Here is a 22,273-nt window from a genome sequence, read left to right on the forward strand (position 1 = left end):
ACTGTACATATGTGGGGCACAGACAGACAAAATGCCCATACACATGAAGTCTTAGATCCCAGCACTTAAGAGGAAAAGGCAGGTGGATCTCTGTGCCTTCTAGGCCAGCCAGCTCTCCTCCATAGTGAGTTCCAGGACAGTCAAGGATACATAGACCCAACCTGTCTCAAAATACCCAAAGAATTTTTTTTATATATAAAAGGTGTGATGGTGATGAAAATATGGCTCAGGGCTAAAAGCCTGTCACCAAGCCTAACAACCTGAGTTATCCCTGTGCTCCCTCGGTGTCAGAATAGATGGACTCCTGCAAGTTGTCTCTGACCCCCACAAGCACTGTGGCCCCGCCACAAATGCGGCCACAAGTCACACAAGTCAGGGCTGTCCCTACTCTTCCAGGTCATCTCAGCCATCTTTTCTAAGGGGCCAGGAATCAAACCCAGGCATCATGCACAATGCCAAAGTACTTGACCTTTGAACTCTAGAGCCCTCGCTCCCTCCCCATTTGCAACACCCTCCCCCCTTCGCCCCAGACAGGGGTTTCTCTGTGTATCCCGGGCTATCCTGGAATTCAGAGTTCTTCCTTCCTTTGCCGCTCAAGTACTGGGATTAAAGGAGTGCACCACCACCACACCTGACTCCCACTTTTGTATTTCTGAGACAGATTCCAAACTAGCCTGGAACTCCCTATGTAGACCAATCTGGACTCTTGAATTCACATGAACTCAGCCTTCCCAGTGCTGGGATTATGGACATGAACTCATGACCTGTAAGTCCCTCAAACCTCTATGTAGCCAAAGCACACAGATCTGTTGGTGAACCCTCAAGTGTGAAGTTGATGCATTAATTAAAATGTGTGAAAGTACAATAGAGTGCAGCTGCAGCAGCTGCCGGATTCAAAGTAGAAACTCACCACAAACATCCCATTCCCAACCCTCTCAATACACCAGAGACATGGTTTATTAAAAAAAATTTTAATTGGTTTACAAAGGAGCTACAGACTACATTGAAACTAATCTTTGTACAAAAGGCAGAGAGACTGAGATAGGGTATAGAGAAAGAGATATTGAGATCCCCAAACACCAGGAACAAAGTTAGGGGGAGAGAGAGAAGGAAGATACAAAAGAAGGAAGACAAGAGATTAACATCACACGCACACAAGAGTGAGGGCAGAGAACAAAGTGAGTGAGTGTTCAGAAGGATTTACCCACACAGCCCTGGTGATAACTGGATTGGAACCCACAACAAACACAGCATGAGATTAAAAGGTTTAAAGGCAACAGTGGTATGGAGACTGGTTATTGCCAGTATTAAGAAAGAAACTGGTTTTTAGGCACCAGATTGGAGCACTACCCCTCTGCCGTGGGATGACAGACTTGGGGGAGGGAAGCAGGCCCTAGGGCAGCTGCCTTTGGTTTCCTCAGATCAGTATCAACATATTCTCTTCAGACTTTGTGCCCTGTCTTTAGCTAGGTAAGGGCTGTTAGGATGCTACTGGGAGAAAAGCATCATCAGAAATATGAAGAACTGCCATTATCCACAATTTTCAAGAGCAGTACTGGAAAAGCTGGGTAGAGAGAATCAGTTCCCTAGCGGAGAAGGCACAGTGTGATTCCTGAAGGCAAGATATAGGAAAGCACACAACAAGCGGCTGTACCGAAATCCTCTGTCTGTAGCCCCTGCCTAATTTGTCGTGCCACTCAGCCCCATGAGGAGCTCGGGCTTAGAGGAGCTGAGGACGCGTGCTCCCTATACTTTCTTAGCCGAAACAACAAAGGTCAGGTCAGGCCATTTGGTGAAGAAGGGACAGATGGAAAAACAAAACAAAACGTCACAAACTTCACTCTCAAATGAGTGCTGTGGAGGAAATATCTTGGGTTTAACGAGTCAGAGCACATCCAGCACTGGGGAGGCAGAGGCAGGTGGATAGCTTTGAATTTGAGGCCAGCCTGGTCTACAAAGCAAGTCCAGGACAGCCAAGGCTACACAGAGAAACCCTGTCTCGAAAAAAAGAAAAACTTTAAAAAAAAAAAAAAAAAAGAAGGAAGTCAGAGCAAAGATGACTTAGGGAAAGGACGGAGCCAAGAAATGCCCTCCTCTCCCTTCTCAGCATTCGATCTATAGCACGCGAGCCAAGTCTGGAAGAGGGAGTAGGAGCCTGAGCTAAAGGCTGCTTAATGTCTTTCTGGGGGATGGTGTTTAAGGAAGGCAGACAAAGAGAAGAAACAGGTCAACCTCAACAGGTCTGCTCATCCTCCTAGATGAGAGCTGTACCCCCAAAGCAGAGCCAAGAGAGGCACCAGAGAAAACAGTCTCCTAAAACAAAGCAACTGCCTGCCGTGTTTTATCAGCAGCCTTCAAAGCAATGTTTTCCGGGGTTGGAAACGTGCCATACCCTCCTTTCCCAGAGCAACCGCTGCCACCTTTATTCTTGTACGTTACTGGCTTTTCTAAATCTTGAGATTTCAAGCATTTCTCCTTCCAAACCCACAGGGCTACCCAACTTTGTCTAGGGAAAGCAAAGCCATGCAAAGGGGCCCTCAACTGGGGCTGGTACACTGTCCCCATTTCCTTGGTACCTGAGCTCTGACTCACTTTTGATCTGATCCCAAGGTCCAACAGAAATCAGGGCACTTAGAATTGAATGAAAGCTTTAATCATGTAGCACCAGGGCTCCCTCAAAGTATAACAGAGGCCTGATTAGCACCCCCAAAACAACCCCTCAAAAAGTATCCAAATTTATTGCGGCCTAACAAAGACCTGTAGCTTCCAGTATTCACATAATGTGATGTATGAACAATACAAAATATACTCTGAAAGCCACACACCTGCAGTTCATAGTGCTTTCTCAGATTTGTTAAAAAAATACAATGCTTAGTTTTCTATATAGGATATACAAAAGCAAAAAAATATATATGTGTATAGTAGAAATAAATCAGCCATAGTAATTTACAGCTTTAGTCTCCAACCCTCCCCAAATTATAACACCTTGATCCCATACATCAGTCTATACTTTCTGTGATTAAAGGTTCTATTTTTTCTGAAACCAGGCTAAGAAATACCTATTATATTGCATTTTGAATAGCACCCCCAAAAAGAGTGCCTGCTGGGAGGTCCCTGGAGGAAGATGATGGGTCAGTCCTTTCTAGGACAAAGGTGACACAGCCAAATAGTGTGTACATGAATATGAATGGACAAGGGGGTGACACCTCAGGGTTACTGCTTATGCTGGGCATGGAGGCACATGTCTGTCACATCAGCACTCGAAAGGCAGAGGTGGGTAGATCTCTGAGTTCAGGGCCAGGCTGAACTACATATAAATTCAGACCAACCATGGCTATATAGACAGACCTAGTTCAGAACAGAAAAACAAGACTACTATGTGGTCACCCAACATACTGCAAAGTGAGGTCATTTTTAAAAATTAAGTAAAAAAATGACAAAGGCATATACCTGTAATCCCAATATTTGGGTGGAAAAAAAATTATCCAAAGCTCAAGGCCAGTCTGAGTGACATAGTGAATTCCAGGCTAGCCTAGGCTACAGAGTAAAACCCTGTCTCAAGAAAAAAAAAAACCACAAAAAAATCACAAACCAAATAACAAAAAGATAATGAAAAGAATTTCAGAATCAGTATGCATGCCAATTATGTTAAATTCTGATGGCCAAAAGTTGGGGGGAGGTTAATTTTCAGTAGTGAGACCCTAACTTGAGGAATGTAGTCTCTTTACTGTGAAAAGGGCTGAGCGGCTCATAAAACAGGGAGACAAAAGCAGAAACTGTTTCTATTTTAGAGTCAAATAAGACACTGGGAAAGGAAATAAAAAAGCAGAGAGACTCTGTGTGAATCAGCTCATGGTGATGTGAATGAGGCAGCTTTTCACACACAGGAGAGAGACCATTATCAAATGGCTTGTCTGAGGCTCATAGCCCTTGGCATCACTAAGGCAGCTTCTACTTGATCCCTCATACTGGAGATTCTATCCCTGAAATATCTAGCAAGCACTGCACACTCCAGTGAGCTGGCCTCCCCCTTCCTCCGGAGATGTCAAGGTCCACGATCACATAGATACGAAGAGCAAGGATTAGGTTCTGTTTTTCTTTAGGAGTAAGAGGCGTGACGGTGGCTGAGGATGGATAGCTTTTACTTCAACATTAATAATCTGTAATTTGGAGAAAGTCCCTCGAAATATTTCCTGAGTCTTAATAACAGTATTATTAAGTCTGAACAGAAAGGACCAAATGGAATAGACCAATGTTACAAGATTAACAGCTATTGTATTTCAGACTAACACCACCACAAACTTACCAAGAACCTAGTTTAGATGGAATTTACATAAAATGTATAGTAATAGTATAATCTATTTGTAGCCAAGATAAAGAGTTTAGAACAAGGACTCCACTATAGATTTGGATGTTGATTTCATTTTCAAACACAAAAATAGTCTCTTCTTCAGAAAGTGCACTAGGATACCCAACCCATGCAGAGCTGTGAGAGCTGGCCTCAGGAGCACGCCCAGGGGCCAGGACCAACTTCTAGATAATGGACCTGCACGGCATTTTGATCTGAATTCATTTCCAACAATTTCAAATATAAGTTCTCATCTGCATGTAGATAGGCACAGGACAGACACACGGCCACATACACAGTCATACACAACCAGTTCAGTTTCTCTATCAGATCGGGGGAATTTTTTATTGCAGGTCTCTTTAAATATTGGCTAACAGAAAACCTATCCCCAACCTAATAGATTTCACACATACACAACCACTCCCACACTTCCTCACAGTGAAGAGCTCTCTGACAAGACACCAGAAGGTCAAGAGAGACAATGCTTTCATGGCCGGGCCTTGAGGACAATTCTGCTGTGCTTGTCTCAGCATCACATGTGCTGAGTCTCCCTGCCGATAATGTTTGGACCAGTCTCTTCTGGAATCAGTCACGGAGAAAGCAGGGTCTTTGCCCCAATCTCTCCTACAATCCACAGTGGTAAGACAAGATTTCGTTTTGTTCTGGGCTACCGTTCCCATGATTGTGTGCTTCCCTGTCCCTTAGGAACCACCCAAGTACATACAAGGAAGAGCTGAGGGAGACGCCTTTTTAAAGAAGCACTCTGCCACGGGCACAGCCTTGCGCGCTACAGAATGGGCAGTCGGATCAGTCACTGGCTGATGCTCCTTAGCACTAGGAGGAAGGAACTACAGACATGTTCAAAGGAGGAACTGAGAACTCAGAAGCCCAACCATTAAGGCTTAGAGCTATTTGGAAGACAACGATACTGAAATCCAAATAATTCCACTAACTTTTGAACCCGAGACTAGGAGTTCTTTCCTCTTCTGAGAACATCTTTTTCCTACTGGAAACGGCTGCCTACCATGTGGCCATTTTTTGACAGCTTCCACAGATTACTTCCCTCCATGGGCCTTTTACACAATTCCACAGAAAGACTTCTGGTTTCTGATGTTCAGAGCAGCTAACAAGGGAGGTGGTTCCGACTCTGCAGCACGGAGAGGTGCCTGCGTCAGTAGTATTCTGAACACTCCCTCCACTGCCACTGCAAGCATCAGACTGCACTTCAAGGCTTTTCCATTCTGCTGCTGTAATCAGTCTTTAAAATATTGATGGACGTGCCTAACCCAGGGGTCACTGTCAAAAACAACACAGGAAGTGATCATGTGAGGAAAGGGGAGACAAAAAGGACCGAGTCAGGAAAGAAGCGCAAGGAGCTAATCCCAAGTAAAACGACAAAACTAAGAAATAAGACACATTATATATGTATATATGAACTAAAAGCAGAGCGTATGAATGCTTACTCTGGTGGGATGCCAGGACAACATTTATAGAAAAGCTTGATGTGTCATGATAAGGCTCAGCCATTGAGAAATAAGGCAATTAAAAAAAAAATGACCAAGGTATTTTGGTCACAGAATGGTCTTTTTCCTCCTCCCAGCCAGCCCCTGTGAAAGCATCTCTATATATTTATATATATATATATAATATAGAATCTGTTTTTGTTAAAAAGTATTTCAATGATCTATATATTTATCAAGGCATGATGGCTTTAGGAAGGGGGCGGGGAGATCCACCATGGGAGAGCGCAGAGGGAAAACGCAGGAAGGGGAGGCTGGGGCAAGAAGTGTAAGAAGAATCAGGGATGAAATAAATGCTTATCAAAGGGTGGCACCAACAGAACTTTCACTATTTTCCATTTTCAAGGAGTCACCAGTGACATATATGGGTGCCACAATCCCATCTCTTCTCTTGAACCCCCCCGCCCAATTCATCCCACCACCAAGCATAGTAATGCCTCATGGCTCTCTCTTCCACGTGTCTCTTGGACCCATGCTACCTTGCACCCCAGGCTTGGTGGGTGTTGGCCCATATGTCTTTGGCCTGGGTATCTAATCTCAGAAACCATTGCCACTGATATTAATGGACTGTAGCTCTGTCACCTGCATGACGTTGATGCCACTGTTGGCAAGACGGGCAATACCCTCTGGACAGATGGCCTCCATGGCTACCATGTTGGTGGTAATAAGGGCTGATGGAGTGGCGGTGCCACTGCCTTCTGAACCTGCCCCACTGTCCAGGGGCAGAGTGCCCACACTCAGGGCTACTCCTGGGCCTCCCTTTTTGTTCTGGTGAGTCTTGATGTGCTTTGACAGGTGGTCACTCCTCATGAAACGCTTAGGGCACTCAGGGCAGGCAAATTTCTTCTCTCCTAGATTTAAAAAAACAAAAAACAAAAAAACTTAGCCAAAAGGCAGTCAGAACAAGGATGTGGTTGCTTGCTATGTATGTGTCCTTCCAAATCCCACTTGAAATGAGCTCCTCCTCAAACCTTCCAGACTGCTCTGGGACACCACAGTTTCACTTGCACATTGTTCAGAAATTTCAGTTACTTCAGAGGCATTTCATGTTTTCTCTTTTTGTCTATTTTTCTTGCCTTGGGTTTTTTTTTTTGAGGGGGGTTTTGTTTGTTTGGTGGGTGTGAGTTTCAAGACAGGGTTTCTCTGTGTAGCCTTGGCTGTCCAGGACTCCCTCTGTAGACCAGGCTGGCCTCTGCCTCCTTCTGGGGACCCACCCACTCTTCCTCCCAGAGTGCTGGATTGGCAGGCGTGCACCATCATGCCTGGCTTTTCCATTGGGTCGTACTCACCTGTGTGTGTGCGTTTATGTCTCTGAAGCTCATCCGATCGTGTGAAGCGCTTCCCACAGTATGTCCAGTTACACATGAATGGCCTCTCTCCAGTATGCCAGCGCAAGTGTGCCCGGAGATGCGAGGTCTTGCCATATACTTTGCCACATCCTTGAATATGACAAATGTGCTGTTTCTTTTTGCCAGGATCTCCAGAACCTCTAAGAAAGAGAACATAATGATTTATCACTCTGGAGACAGGACCCAACAAGTTTCAGCAGCAATTACCTAACCCATTCTTTTGTTTTTTGAAAAAGGTTCTATGTAGCTGGCTGTCCTGGAATGCCTTAAATAGCTCAGGCTGGCCTTGAACTCAAGAGATCTACCTGCCTGATTGCATAGTGCTAGGATTAAAGGTATGTGCCACCATACTTGTCACTAAGATTTATTTATTTGTTTGTTTGTTTGCTTGCCAGGCGAGGTGGTGCACATCTTTAATCCCAGCAGAGGACAGTGGATCTCCATGAGTTCCAGGACAGCCATACACAGAGAAGCCCTGTTTGGAAAAACATTTTTTTTTTTTTAAGTTTATGAGTCCTTTGTCTACACATGTTTATGTGCACAACAGCATTCCTGTAGTGCCCATGGAATTCAGGAGGATGACAGGTCCCCTGGAATTGAACTTAAATATGGTTGTGAGGTACCACAGGGGTGTTGGGAATTGAAACCAGTCCTCTGGAGGGGCAGCCAGTATTCTTGGGCACTAAGCCACAGTTCCAGCTCCTGTTGTTTTTCTTTGGTTTTGTTTTGTTTTGTTTTTGAGACAGAGTTTCTGTCCTAGAAATCAGAGATATACCAGCCTCTGTCTCCTGAGTACTAATGTTAAAGGGGTGCACCAGCACACCCAGCTTGTATTTCTTTTTTCTTTCTTTCTTTCTTTTTTAAATATTTATTTTTTTATTGTGTGTACAGTATTCTGTTTGTATGTGTGCCTGCATGACAGAAGCGGGCACCAGACCTCATTATAGATGGCTGTGAGCCACCATGTGGTTGCTGGGAATTAAAACTCAGGACCTTTGGAAGAGTAGACAGTGCTCTTAACTCCTGAGCCATCTCTCTAGCCCCATCAGCTTGTATTTCTTAAACATTTTTTTGTTTTGTTTTGTTTTGTTTTTCAGATAGGCTTTCTCTATGTAACTTTGGCTGTCCTGGACTCACTTTGTAGACCAAGCTGGCTTTGAACTCACAAAGTCTACCCACCTCTGACTCCCTGAGTGCTGGGATTACAGGCATGCACCACTGGAAAGGCAGCTCAGAGGTTAAGAGCACTGACTGTTCTTCTAGAGGTCCTGAGTTCAATTCCCAGCAACCACATGATGGCCTTTAATCCCAGCACTCAGGAGGCAGAAGCAGATTGCTGTCAGTTCAAGGCCAGCCTGGTCTACAAAGTGAATCTAGGACAGCCAAGGCTACACAAACACTGTTTGAAACAAAACAAAACCAAAAATAATTAAATAAATAAAAAGGAACTTGCTCCTCTTCCACAGTGCCTAAGTTCAGTTCCTAGCACCCACATCAGGTTGGTTCGTAACTACCTGTGACTCCAGCTACAGGGATCTGGTGCCTCCGGTCTCTTTGGGCCCCTGTACTCACAGACACACATGACAAACATGAGCTAATAGGCCAGAGAGGACTTTAGAGTTTCTGAATCTGGGGCCAGGCTTCGTAGCTCACACCTTTAATCCCAGCACTCGGGAGGCACTGTGAGTTTGAGGCCAGCCTGGTCTACAAAATGAGACCAGGACAGCCAAGGCTACACAGAGAAATCCTGTCTGGAAAAACCAAAAAAATAAAATAAAAATAAAAACCTTCCCCTCAATCACACCTTGGAGTGGTCATGTCCTCAACTTTATATATCTAGTGCCAAAACCCTCACTTTATACACTTCCTATATTTGGTCAAGTAGACACATTTATGTGCTATATCTCACCAGGAAAAGATTGTCACCCAACATGGGATTACAGGCATGTGTGACCATAACTGCTTTATGCAGTGCTGAGATTCAAACTCAGGACTTCATAAATGCTAGGTAAACCTTTTACCAACTGAGCTACACAGCCAGACCCTCCTCTGTCGTAAGTAGTAAAAATAAACACTTTCCTCATATTTCTACGTCAACATTTTCATTTGTTTCAATTTATTTATATATTTTTAAAAAGATGGTGGTGCCACATGCCTTTAATCGCAGCTCTCAGGAGACAGAGGCAGGTGGATCTCAAGTTTGAGGCCAGCCTGGTCTGCAGAGCTAGTTCTAGGCCAGACAAGGCTACATGGAGAAGCCCTGTCAAATTCCGTGTTCAAGAAGACGAACGCACCTTCCTTCGCTGTCTTTACAGTAGGGGCATGTACATGCTTCCCGTCGAGTCCTCCGCCCAGCTTGGGGCTGTGGGTCAGGGCTGTTTTCTCCTTCTCCACCAGCTGTCTCATCATGGATCCCATCACCACCAGGCCCATGAAGGCCAAGCTGAGCTCCATGATCACCTGAAATACAAGGAGAAGGAGAAATGTGGCAGTGGGTAGGACAGAACACCTGCGAGAAACCTGACATAGCTGCACGCCTTTAGTCCCAGCACTCGGGAGGCAGAGGCAGGTGGATCTCTGTGAGTTCGAGGCCAGCCTGGTCTACAAAGTGAGTCCAGGACAGCCAGGGCTACACAGAGAGACCCTTTCTTGAAAAACTAAAAAAAAAAAAAAAAAAAAAAAAAGAACTACAGGTTTAAGTCCACAGTACTCCCAGGCTGACAGCCTTGGCTAGCAGGCAGGACTCACGTCAGGACAGAGGCCAACAGGACACCAACATCATACTGCACTTCTTCTCCACCCCCTTTAATAACCATTTTAGAAACGAACAGTTTAATCTTAAAACATGGTACTAGTTAAGCAATGAGATAAATTAAAGATTGGCCTTCCTGTGATGAAAGAAACTAGGAAAACAGAGGCACAGCTTAATGACAGTCTTGGCTAAACCCAGCTGCTGCCTCTAGCATCAATTTTTGCAACAACTATGGATGTTAGAGATCTTTTCAGTTTCTTCAAAGAAAAGAAGTGTGGCTAAGCCACAACCTTCCAAGGAGGTCACTAAGAGTCCAAACTTGGGAATTACTAAAACATGATGAAATTAAGACGGCAGTAACTGTAAAACAAAACACTATTCTGGAACTGAGCTGAGGTCCTCTACACAAGCATTCTCCCAGTAAAAAAAGCTAAGTTTCCATGTATTTCCAAAAACTCCAATGAGGTTTCTGGTTTCCTAGCTGTCATCTTTTTTTTTTTTTTTTTTTAAGGGGTGCTGGGTTTGAGACAGGGTAGCTCTGTGTAGCCTTTGCTGTCCTGGACTTGCTTTGTAGACCGGGCTAGACCCAAACTCACCTACCTCTGCCTCCCAAGTGCAGGGATTAACCATACCCAGCCCTATCTGTCATCCTGCTGTGATAATTGCCATGGTGAAAAAAACCAACTTGGTACAAGCTCGTCTTAGAACTCTTAGGTCATACTTCATCAGGAGGGACATCAGAGCAGGAGGAACGAGGAACAAGGCAGGAACCAAGAAGCAGGATCCACTTAATCTCCAAGGCATGGTCATTGTTTTCTTAAAGCATCTAGGACCACCCACCCAGGAGAGGCCCAGGCCCCAGGTGCTGGTCCTCCCATATTAAGTCATTAACCAAGAAAATGGCCTATAGACTTTTAAAAAAAGATTTATATCTTATTATGTATACAGTGCTCTGCCTGCGTGTATTCCTGCATGCCAGAAGAGGGCACCAGATCTCATTCAAACTCAGGGATCCGCCTGCCTCTGCCTCCCAAGTGCTGGGATTAAAGGTGTGCGCCACCACGCTCGGCTAATAATTTTTTTTCAAGACAAAATTTTTCTTTGTAGCCTTGGCTGTCCTTAGACCCCCTTTGTAGACCAGGCTGGCCTTGAACTCACAGCGATCTGCCTGCCTTAGTCTCCCAAGTGCTGGGATTAAAGGTGCGCACCATCAGCACCTGGCTCTGAAAATAATTTTATTGCTGGGGCACCACAACATGAGGAACTGCAATAAAGGACCGCAGCGTTAGGAAGGCTGAGAGGACTGGCTGGGTCAGATTCCCAGCACCCGCGTCAGCTGCTCACAACCACCTGACTCCAGCTGCAGGATGTCTGATACCCACCCTCTTCTGCCTCCTATGGCACCAGGCACCCACATGGTACACAAACATACACTTAGGGGAAAAAAACATAAACATAAAATAAATAAAAAACATTTTGGGAGCTGGGCTTGGTGGCGCATGCCTATAATCCCAGCACTCGGGAGGCAGAGGCAGGTGGATTGCTGTGAGTTCGAGGCCAGCCTGGTTTACAAAGTGAGTCCAGGGCAGCCAAGGCTGCACAGAGAAACCCTGTCTCTAAAAACAAAACAAAACAAAAAGGCCGGGCGCGGTGGCACACGCCTGTAATCCCAGCACTCAGGAGGCAGAGGCAGGCGGATTGCTGTGAGTTCGAGGCCAGCCTGGTTTACAAAGCGAGTCCAGGACAGCCAAAGTTACACAGACAAACCCTGTCTGGAAAACAAAAACAAAAACAAAAACAAACAAAACAAAAAACAAAAAAAGGGGGGGGGCAGGGATAGGGGGAGGTTTTCAAGACACTTTTTTTCTGTGTAGTCTTTGGCTGACCTAAACTCACTTTGTAGAGCAGACTGGCCTCAAACTCACAGAAACCCACCTGCCTCTACCTTGCCACTGTGCCCGGCTTATTTGGGGGGGTGGGGGTGGGGGTAGTTTTTTTTTTTAATATTTATTTATTTTATGTATAGGACTGCTTTATCTGCATGTATACCCGCATGACAGAAGAGGGCATCAGATGCGCATATAGATGGTTGTGAGCCACCATGTGGTTGCTGGGAATTGAACTCAGGACCTTTGGAACAGCAGACAGTGCTCTTGACTGCTGAGCTATCTCTCCGGCCCCTGTAGTTTTCTTGAGAGCTAAGCGATCAGGAAACAGTGCTAACTTTCACCAGCAGATGTCACTGTGACTAAATGAGGTGGAGGTTTAACCAACCAGCCTTCTGCACAGGTTTAAGACAAAAAGAAAATAGAAGGGTGACTGCACAGATTTTAGAAACATGGAAGCTATTTTGGAAGTCTCTCCATCAAATCTAAGTAAGGCTGAGTTTAGAGTTTAGTCATTTGTCATGAACATAAGGGTACAGATTAGAAAGGTTAGGCAAACCAGGCAGTGGTAGTGCACGCCCTTAATCCCAACACTGAGGCGGCAGAGGCATGCAGATCTGAGTTCTAGGCCAGACTGGTCTTATAAAGTGAATTTCCAGGAAATCCAGGGCTACAAAGATGAAACCATGTGTTTTTGAAAAACAAAACAGAAAAGAAAGGTAGGTCATGATGCTACATGCCTGTAACTGTGGCATTCGCAAAGTGCAGCAGAGGAATACGGTCAGTCTCAAGTCCCTGCTACATGATAAATTCAGTGACAGCCTGAGCCTCAGATAGTGTCATAACAAACAAAACAGAACAATAACTGCCTCAGCTTCCCAGCTGCTGGGATTATGGGCACCAGCCACCATTCTTGGCTACTGTGTACTTTCAATGACAATTTAGCCAGGCATGGTGGCCCACGCCTGTAATCCAAAAACTCTGGGAGGCAGAGGCTGGAGGATCGTTGTGAGTTCCAGGCCAGCCTGGTCTATAAATCAATCCAGGACAGCCAGGGCTACACAGAGAAATCCTGTCTCGAAACAAACAAACAAACGAGCAAACAAACTGAAACAAAGCAAAAGGAGACCTGAAGACAACACCCAGAGCCCTGAGTGTCAGGGTTGTGTGGCCACACCTGCCAGGCTGTAAGCTCCCTTACCTCTTAAGAAGCTAATCTTTGGGGGCTGCAGAGATTGCTCAGCAGTTAAAGAGCACTGGCTGTTCTTCCAGAGGTCCTGAGTTCAATTCACAGCACCCACACGGTGGCACACACCATCTATGTGATCTGGTTCCCTCTGCTGGTGAGCAGGTGTACACACAGACAGAGCACTGCATACATAATAATAAGTAAACAAATCTTTTTTTTGTTTTGTTTTGTTTTTTTGAGACAAGGTTTCTCTGTGTAGCCTTAGCTGTCCTGGACTCGCTTTGTAGACCACGCTGGCCTCAAACTCACTTGTCTTTGCCTCTGAGTGCTGGATTAAAGGTGTGCGCCACCATCACCCCGCGGCCCCCAGCATAAATAAATCTTTAAAAGATCAAAATCCACTTGGAGGCTCACCATCCCCTTGAAAATCAAGCACACATGTGTTACACAGATGCACATGCAGGCAAAACACTCATACACATAAAATAATAAAAATAAATCTTAAAAATAGATCTTTGTTGTGATCTAGGTATTTACTGATTAAAAAAAAATAAATAAAAAACACCACTTCAGAGTAGTTCAGCTATTGTTTCTTTTGCACATAGGTGAAAAGGTAGGCACACAAAAAAGTTAGATATATAAACCCAAACTTGTATCACAAGTAATGCCGCCCAGTTTCCTTAAACAACTCAAAGCCTAAAAATATGGAAGCACATGTAAAAATTCAAGCTATAGGGTGCACTACCAGCACTTGGAAAGCAGAAGCAGCTGGGTCTCTGTGAGTTCAAGGCCAGCCTGGTCTACAGGGTGAGTTCCAGGACAGCTGCAGCTACACAGAGAAACCCTGTCTCAAAACAAACAAATTCAAATTATAATCCAGATCTGCGACCAATCTCCAAGATTCACTTACAAGTTTTGTACCTATGGGGCAGGAAGGTGGCTGTGGTTAAGCCCTGGCTGCTCTCCCTGGGCTCTGCCCCCGCCCTCGTGGTGGCTCACAAACATCTGGAATTCTAGTGTCCAGGGGCCCCGACTCTCACAGACAGAAACACCAACGCACATGAAGCACAGTCAAGAGCGGGATGCGGTGCGCACGCCTTACTCCCAGCACGCGGGAGGCAGGGGCAGGCAGCTCTCTGTGAGTTTGAGGCCAAGGGAGTCTCAGACAACCCAGGCTACACAGAGACCCTGTCTTGAAAAACTGGGGGGGTGGGGGAACAAAAAAACAAAAAAAAAACCCTGTCTGTGCCCTTAAGGTACTTGGTCTTTAAAAATAACAATTAATTAATTAACCACATGTATCTTCAAAAGCATATTAATCAAGAAAACAATCTTTACTTACAAAATGACCTTTCCAGGCCAATAAGATGGCTCCTCAGCAAAGGTGCTTGTGAGCAGCGCGGCCCCTGAGCACAACACCTGGGGCTTACTTAAAGCTGGAAGAAAAGTCCACAGCTGTCCTAAACTCCACAATCACGGGCACGCACTTTTTTAAAAAAAATGTTTCTAGACCATCACCAACAAGAAGGAAGCCCTGACCTCTGACCCGAAGCACGATGGAGCCATGTCGAGGCCTCCCAGCTGTGCTCCAGAGCTTCCGTGACAGGCCTTCTAGACACTGCAAGGATCCAGATCGCCAGCTGGGACAATGCTGCCATCTCCTCTCCTCTAATTGCCAAAACTCAACCGACCTCAAGAACAGAGAGGACCACCATGCTGGTATATATTACCTAGCAAGTGTCCCATTTCCAGGCTGTTGAGTTCAGCTTTTATAAACTTTACCCCCATACATTTGTAACCAGCAGTTGAGGTGGCACACTCAGGAGGCAAGGAAGGCACATCTCCGTGAGTGCAAGGCCAGCCTGGTCTACACAGCAAGTTCCAGGACAGCCAGGGCTACACAGGAAAACCCTGTCTCAAAAAACCACACACACACAGCTGTCGTCCTAACTGGCCAGGAGTTAAGCAAAGTTGAAACAGGTGCATCACTTGAGCAGAATATTTGAAGCCACCCTGAGTAATTAACATTGACATTGAAACTTCTCTTAGGGAAAAAAAAGGATTAGCTGGGCGTGGTGGCACATGCCTTTAATCCCAGCACTTGAGAGGCAGAGGCAGGTGGATCGCTGTGAGTTCGAGGCCAGCCTGGTCTACAAAGGGAGTCCAGGACAGCAAGGGTTACACAGAGAAACTATGTCTTGGGGGGGGGGGGGGGAGAAGGTGCGGGTGGGGGGGGAGGGGGGGGAGGGGTATGAAAAGGCTGGGCATGGTGGCTCACACCTTTAGTGCCAGCACTCAGGAGGCAGGGGCAGGCAGATCTCTGTGAGTTTGAGGTCTACAAAATGAGTCCAGGACAGGCAAGGCTACACAGGGAAACCCTGTCTCAAAAAAAAAACAACAAACAAACAAACAAAAAGACCAATCTTATCACTGTCAGTTCTTTCAAATGTTCTGAGTTCAATTCCCAGCAACCACATGGTGGCTCACAACCACCTATAATGAGATCTGGTGCTCTTGTCTGGTGTGTAGGCACACATTCAGTCAGAATACTGTATAAATAAATAAAAATTGAAAAACAAAAACAAAAACAAGCTTACACAGAAAGTAGGGTGTTAAAGACCAACTAGGAAAATCAGGAGACAGGCAGGCAGACTCTTGGAGTTCAGCTGGCCTACAAAGAGAGCTCTAGGACAGCCAAAACTGTCTCAAAAATAAAAAAAAAAAACAAACCAGAAACTCATCTTGTTGAAAATCTTTCTGAGGCTGGAGAGATGGCTCAGTGGTTAAAAGCACTGGCTGTCTTTTCAGAGGGCAAGACTTTGGTTCCCAGCACCCCATAGTACAGGTGGAATTCCAGCCCCAGGGAAACCAGATGACCTCTTCCGGCTTCCTGGGGCACCCACCCACCCAAACTGCATAAACACATAGATATAAATACATTCACATAAATACACACACACACACACACAAACCTTTCTGGGATCCATTAAGTCATTTTCTCCCCAATTATGAGTTTAACTCATGAGAAAACGTTAGGTTGGAATCATCATCACAATCTGTAACAGAGCTCTGCACCCACAGAGCTCATTTTCTGAACCAAGATGTGGGGAGCTGCAGCACCTGTCACTGTGGGAGTAGGTGCTACCCTAGATGCTATGCCGTATCAAGATGGAATGTTTCCAACATACTTAATCACACAAAATCGTCAGTAAACATAAACAAAAGGACAATCAAGAAAAGCAAGGCAGCCACGTGTGGTAGGTCTCTGAGTTTGAAGCCAGCGTAGTCTACAGGGCTAGCTCCAGGACACCCGGTGCTATCTGGAAAAACTGTCTCAAAACTAAATAATTTTCTGGTATGGTGCTAGAGATGAATCCACGATCTGGACACATGCACTCTACCAGTGAGCATCAATTCAAGGCTTGGCGCCACATTCTATTTATCTGAGATTTTACTTTTATTTTATGTATATCAGGGCTTGCCTGAATGTGTATCAGTGCATCACATTCACACAAGGCCAAGTAGGCCAGAAGAAAGAGAAGTTGGATCTGCTGGGACTGGAGTCACAGTTGTCAGCCAACACGAGGTGCTGGGTACTGACTGAGCCCACGTCCTTTCAAAGAGCAGGCAGCGCTTTTAACTGCTAAACTATCTACCTCTCCAGTCCCAGCTTTACAATTTTTGTTTTTGTTTTGATACAGGATCTCTCTACCTCTCCTGAAACTGTAGATCAGGCTGCCCTTGAGCTCAGAGATCCACTCTAGTTTTTTTGAGACAAGGTCTCTCTGTGTAGCCCTGGCTGTCCTCGAACTCAAAAGATTCACCTGCCTCTGCCACCGAGTTCTGGGATTAAAGGCGTGCACTACCACGCCCAGTTTTATATTCTTTTTTTTTTGTTTTTGTTTTTGTTTTTTCCAGTCAGAGTTTCTCTGTGTAGTCTCGGCTGTCCTGGAACTCGCTCTGTAAACCACACTGGCCTTGAGCTCACAGAAATCCACCTGCCTCTGCCTCCCTAGCGCTGGGATTAAGGGTGTGCGTCACCATCGCCTGGCTCAGTTTTACATTCCTTTTTTTTTTTATGTGCGTTGGTGTGAGGGTGTCAGATCTTGGAGTTATAGACAGTTGTGAGCTGCCATGTGGGTGCTGGGAATTGAACCCAGATCCTTTGGAAAAGCAGGCAGTGCTCTTAACCACTGAACCATCTCTCCAGCACCCAGTTTTACATTCTTAAAGGGGTGTTTTTAAAAAATAAATTGCAAGCCCGGCGTGGTGGCACAGGCATCCCAGCACTCGGGAGGCAGAGGCAGGTGGATCGCTGTGAGTTCGAGGCCAGCCTGGTCTACAAAGCGAGTCCAGGACAGCCAAGGCTACACAGAGAGACCCTGTCTTGAAAAACCAAAAATAAATAAATAAATAAATTGCAAACCAAGAGGTTAGGGAAACATCAGCTAGTGTACAGGAGATTCAGAAGGCCATATATTCAATCCCAATCACTGCTGAGTGAGGGGAAAACCAAAAAGAATATGAAATATGGCTGTGAATACACATGGATGTAAAGACCTAAAGCATTTACTACCTGATGCCATGCGGAAAGTGAGCCAGGCTTTATTTTGTGGTACCAAAATCACTGGGAAGGAGAGACCACACTTCCCAGAAGTGCTCATTTCTCATCAGATCAACTGAAAAGAAGTTTCCATTGATTCAGCTCCAAATGTCTTGAAAAAAGCATTTTACACCTACTTGCGTGTGTGATTGAGGGAACATCTCAGAAAACTCTATTTCCCCTTTTAGACTCAACAGTGAAGTATCAGGGTGAGTTTGTGATAAATGCTACAGAACGGCTGTCTTACCTGGGGTGTTTGCTATAGCCAGAGGCAGGCCTGGGAGCTGGTGCACCTGGATCCCTGAAGTTCCCAACGCACTGAGGTTGATGGTCTGCAGGCCCGGCACGGAGGAGAGCTGAGCGGCGTTCACCGTGACGGTGCCAGCAGGGATGGAGGCAGCTGAGGCAATGGGTGTAAGGGTGGTACTGCTGCTGCTAGTCTGCCCCAAGGAAACGCCCTGCATAGGGGCCAAGGTGATTGTCTGAGCCTGTGGGTTCTGAACCTGAAGATTCTGCAGCTGCAGGGTCTGCCAACTGACCTGTCCATTGGGCCCCACTGTTGGTGTCCGGATGATGATGGGACCAGAATTTTGAACAGCCTGCAGCTGGAGGTTCTGCAGGGTTTCCTGGGAAATAGCTTGAGTTGTGAAGGTCTGCCCTGACAATGGTGATTGGAGAGCCTGGAGGGCCTGTCCCCCCTGAACTAGCTGAGGCTGAATAAGAATCTGCTGCTGCTGCTGTGCCTGCTGACTCTGCTCTCCCTCTTTCTGCTGACTTCCTGGCAGTGAGCCTCCCGAGGTCTGGTTCTGCTGGAGGCTCAGAGACTCAGAGCCCTGCAGCCCACCAGCCCTCTGGGGTGTCTGGCCTTGAGAGCTGGTCCCCGATGACCCGCTGGTGGTGAAGTTCATGATCCCCATGTTGCTGGTGGTAGTAGTTGTTGAGTAGCTACTGGCGTTGGTGAAGAAGGAGCTGGAACTAGCTTGTGAGGACACCAAACTGGCAGAACTGATGGCAGTCCCCGAGGTGACAGGCTGTGAGCCGCTCTCCTGGGATCCAGAGCTGCTGATGGTGGCTGCCTGAGAGCTAGGAGTCAAGGCAGCTGCAGACACGCTGTTGACGGGCAGCAAGGTGATGTTCCCATTCAGGGCCACTGGGACGTTGGTCACGTACTGCGTCTGTCCTGAGAGCACGTTGTTAGCAAGGCCCTGGAGGGGCACAGCCTGCTGGAGCAGGTTGGGCATAGCAGCGATGATGTTGCCCCCACTTCCTCTGTTTGTGATGATCTGCTGGTTTGCGCCCGGTATGATCTGTATCTGACCAGAGCCATCCTGTTGCACTTGGGCCCCAGCGGCAGCAAACTGAAGCTGCTGCCCGTCAACAGTCTGGAACTGTGGGATTACTTGATACTGAATGTTAGGCATCACTCCAGGCAGGCCTGTCAGAACTTGCTGGTTCTGTAGGTTGGGTGTAGCAGCCACAACATACTGCCCACCAGAGACTGTGCGATTCTTGGAAGACTCGCTGCCATTGCTGCCGTTGGTACTGTTGCCACTCTGTTCCTTTGAGGTAGGGGTAGCCCCAGAGGAGGAAGAGATGATCTGCCAGCCATTGGCACCCTGTGAAAGTTGTGTGGCTGTGAGGTCAAGTTCACCTGTGCCCCCCGACTGACTCGGACCCTGGGAGTTGTTGCTGTTCTCATTGGGTGACTCAATTCTGCTGCAGGTTGCTGCCAGCAGAGCCAAAGGAGACGGCTGGGATTCCTGGCCAGAAGAGAGGAGAGCAGTTAGTGGCACCGGACAGCCAGCCTAGGGGCAGTATCCAACAAACAAACAGCAACGGTGCAGGCATGTAAAGAGCAAAAACCACAAACAAAATGCTCGCTTGGGTGTGTTGTTCCAACTTTCATTTTTGGGGATCCTCTAGATCACCTATCTATCTGTGTGTACTTCCGCACTATATTTTTCCCCAAGTTTTTCATTAGGGAAGTTCTAAGAATATCTAGACCCTCCAACACCTTCCCCATCCGTCATCACTCACCTGCCCTCCTCCGCCACCACTGCTGCTGCTGCTGCCTGTGCTGCTGCTTCGAGCCTGGGGAAAGGCGGCACCACCACCATTACCGTTACCCCCACTATTGCCACCAACACCTTTTTCAATCTTCACCACGGCTGCCACTTCATCCATGGAGTGATCTTGGTCTAAAAATAATTATAAAACAATTTATGTGGAGGGGGAAAAACACCCTGAGCTTTAAAATTAAGGGGTTGATAAGCAACAATGACTGAAAATACGGTTTAAAAAGAAGTATTAGCTTAAAGAAAATAGGGCCTAATCCTGGTGGTGGTGGTACACGCCTTTAATCCAGCACTTGGGAGGCAGAGGCAGGCGGATCCCTGTTGAGTTTGAGGCCAGTCTGGTCTACAGCCAAGACTACAGAGAGAAACCCTGACTAAAAAAAAAAAAAAAAAAAAGAGAGAGAGAGTGTTCAAAGTAATTCTCAGCTACACAGTAAACTAGGATGCCAGAGCTCTAGGCATGCAGGACAGGCTAATATTGTCCATACACAAAACTGACACCAGAAATCACTCACAAAGTGCTCTGGAAGCCAGGTGTGGTGACTCACACCTGTGATATCAGGACTTGGAAGGGTGATGCAGGTGGTTAACCAGTTCTAGGTAGGCCAGGCCTACAGAGTGAGACCGGCGCTCAAACAAGACAGGATTTTTGGAAAAGGGAATTTGAGGCCAGTGTCTCAGGAATGCTAAAAAAGTTGCGCCTAGGAGGAAGATAGCGAAGAAAAGTTTGAGGCCAGCCTGCTCTGGGTAGTAAGTTCCAAGCCAAGGAGTACCACACAGACCCCGTGTCTCAACAAAAAGAAAAGAGCATCCTGGGAGGGAAAAGGAGACCAAACATGTGGGTGGATGGAAAGTATGCTAAAATTAGGAATAAAAGAGATGGAGAAAAAGCAAACGTAAAACAAACAAACACAACAGAAAAACGATAAAACGGGAAGGGAAAAGAGAAACTGTAGACGGTAAGGGCAGATGGGGAAACGTCTGAGAACACAGGTAGAGGGCCTAAGTGGTCCAGGGCTTAGAACCCAGGTTTGGGGCCGAGGGGCGGGCCCTAGGAGGAAGGGGCGGTTTCGGGGTGAGGGGCGTGGAAAGGGCGGGTCGGATGGGGGGGAAGGGAGATTTACGGGGGTGCGGGGGAGGGCGTGGGGCAGGCGGCCACCGGAGGGCGGACCGGGGAGGCGGTTGGCCCAGGCGGGGCCTGCGCTGGTCGGGCCGCCCCCGCGGCGCCAGCCCCCGACGGGAGGAGCCTCAGGCGGCCGGCCGAGTAGTGGGGGGTAAGGCCCGTCCCCCGTGGCCGGGGCGGGCAGGGGGCGGGCGAGGCCACGCTGCCCCCTCCCCCGGGGCGGGTGGCCCATCCCCCTCCTCCTCCGAGGCCCCGCCACTGCCCCTTCTCCCTCCCTTCCCTCCGCCCCGGGCGGGACCAAGGCCGCCGCCGCCGCCTCCCGCCCGCCCCCCCTCACAGCGGGGACCGCCCGGTCGGCCCTCGCGCGCGCCCCCTCACTCCCCTCCCACCCCCAGGCGCGGAGTGGACTCCTCCTTACCGCTCATGGTGGCAGCTGAGGGGCGAGCTCAAGGGGTCCTGCCCGGGGGGGTAGGGGGGGGCCGGGGAAAACGCGGACGCTGACGAGGCAAGCGAACCCGGACCGGACAGGGAGGGGGGGGTAAGGAGGAGGGAGCAGCGCGCCACAAGCCCGGCCTCGTCCCCGCCCCTTATCTGCTGCCCCGCCCAATGAGGGAGGGCGGAAGGCGGGACTTGCGGGAGAAAGACGGGCGGCCTACCCAATGGCGAGGCGAGGCCCCTCTCTTAGGCGTGTAAGAGCAAGCTGCGTGCCGGGTGTCCGCCCAGAGAGACCGCCCTTTCGGTTGTAACGTCCAATCAGAGGTCCAGGAAGTGGTGGTGGGCGGGACCTGGAGACGATCGACTTGGAGAGTCACCAATCAGACGCCAGGCGGGCTCCCAGAGCGGTGGGGATAGGACGAGCTTCCGTAGGAATGACAGGACGACGACCAACCAGAATCCTGGGCATGCCTGGGCAATGTCCGTTTGGGAGGAGAGTACGAAATAGGCCGGAATGGGATAGGATCAAGCTGTACAAACCAATCAGAATTCGGGCGGGCAGTTGAGAAAGTTGTGATTGGGCCGCAGCCGAAAGGAGCCGGAACAGGACGCTGACTGACGTGAGCTGACAGCCAATGAAACGCCGAGAAGGAGCCGAGGGCTGGAACTTGGAATGGGGCGAGCAGAGCCGGCTTCCCCCTCAGACGCTCAGGCCAATGAGGCGGCGGAGGGAGCCTGGCACCGCCTCTAGCTCGGCCAATGGTGGCTCCCGGGGGCCGCCCCCCGCGAGGAGGGAACGGGGCTGTGCCAAGGCCAGCCGGTCGCCATGTTGGCCCTCCCTGGGCGGCCTCGGTGCGCCGTGAGGCGGTGCGCTCGGCGTGAGCCCCGCAGCTCCACCGGTGTCCGGGGCCGCGCGACGCGGCGGGCAGGGGTGCCGCCCGGCCCCGGCGAGGCGCGCGTTTCCCCTCCCGGCTCCCGTAGGGCGCCTCGCCC

General features: G+C 48.1%; 1 protein-coding gene across 5 annotated transcripts; it reads right to left on the reverse strand.

Moving 5' to 3' along the window:
• Positions 1-955: 955 nt before the first annotated feature.
• Positions 956-21,402, reverse strand: SP1 (Sp1 transcription factor). Of its 5 annotated transcripts, XM_084749602.1 has the most exons (7): positions 21,264-21,402; positions 19,685-19,845; positions 17,895-19,407; positions 9,512-9,677; positions 7,158-7,357; positions 6,451-6,719; positions 956-5,644 (listed from the first exon to the last, which is right to left on the reverse strand). In XM_084749602.1, the coding sequence occupies exons 1-7, from the start codon at positions 21,268-21,270 to the stop codon at positions 5,642-5,644; spliced, it is 2,319 nt and encodes a 772-aa protein (XP_084605728.1). In that variant the 5' UTR covers positions 21,271-21,402; the 3' UTR covers positions 956-5,641. The 5 variants fall into 5 exon arrangements, with proteins under 5 accessions (XP_084605728.1, XP_084605729.1, XP_084605725.1 ...); XM_084749603.1 differs by having other exon boundaries at positions 956-6,719; positions 17,895-19,263; XM_084749599.1 differs by having other exon boundaries at positions 956-6,719.
• Between the last annotated feature and the right edge of the window lie 871 nt (positions 21,403-22,273).

The sequence above is a fragment of the Acomys minous genome (genome assembly GCF_964271855.1).
Source record: "Acomys minous genome assembly, chromosome: 12".
Lineage (NCBI taxonomy): Eukaryota > Metazoa > Chordata > Mammalia > Rodentia > Muridae > Acomys > Acomys minous.

Coding starts and splice junctions, on each gene's coding strand:
- SP1 (XM_084749599.1), bottom strand. Junction 19,408..19,684: donor GTGGTGGCGGAGGAGGGCAG/GTGAGTGATGAC, acceptor TCTTCTGGCCAG/GAATCCCAGCCGTCTCCTTT. Junction 9,678..17,894: donor GGCTATAGCAAACACCCCAG/GTAAGACAGCCG, acceptor CTTGTATTTCAG/GTGATCATGGAGCTCAGCTT.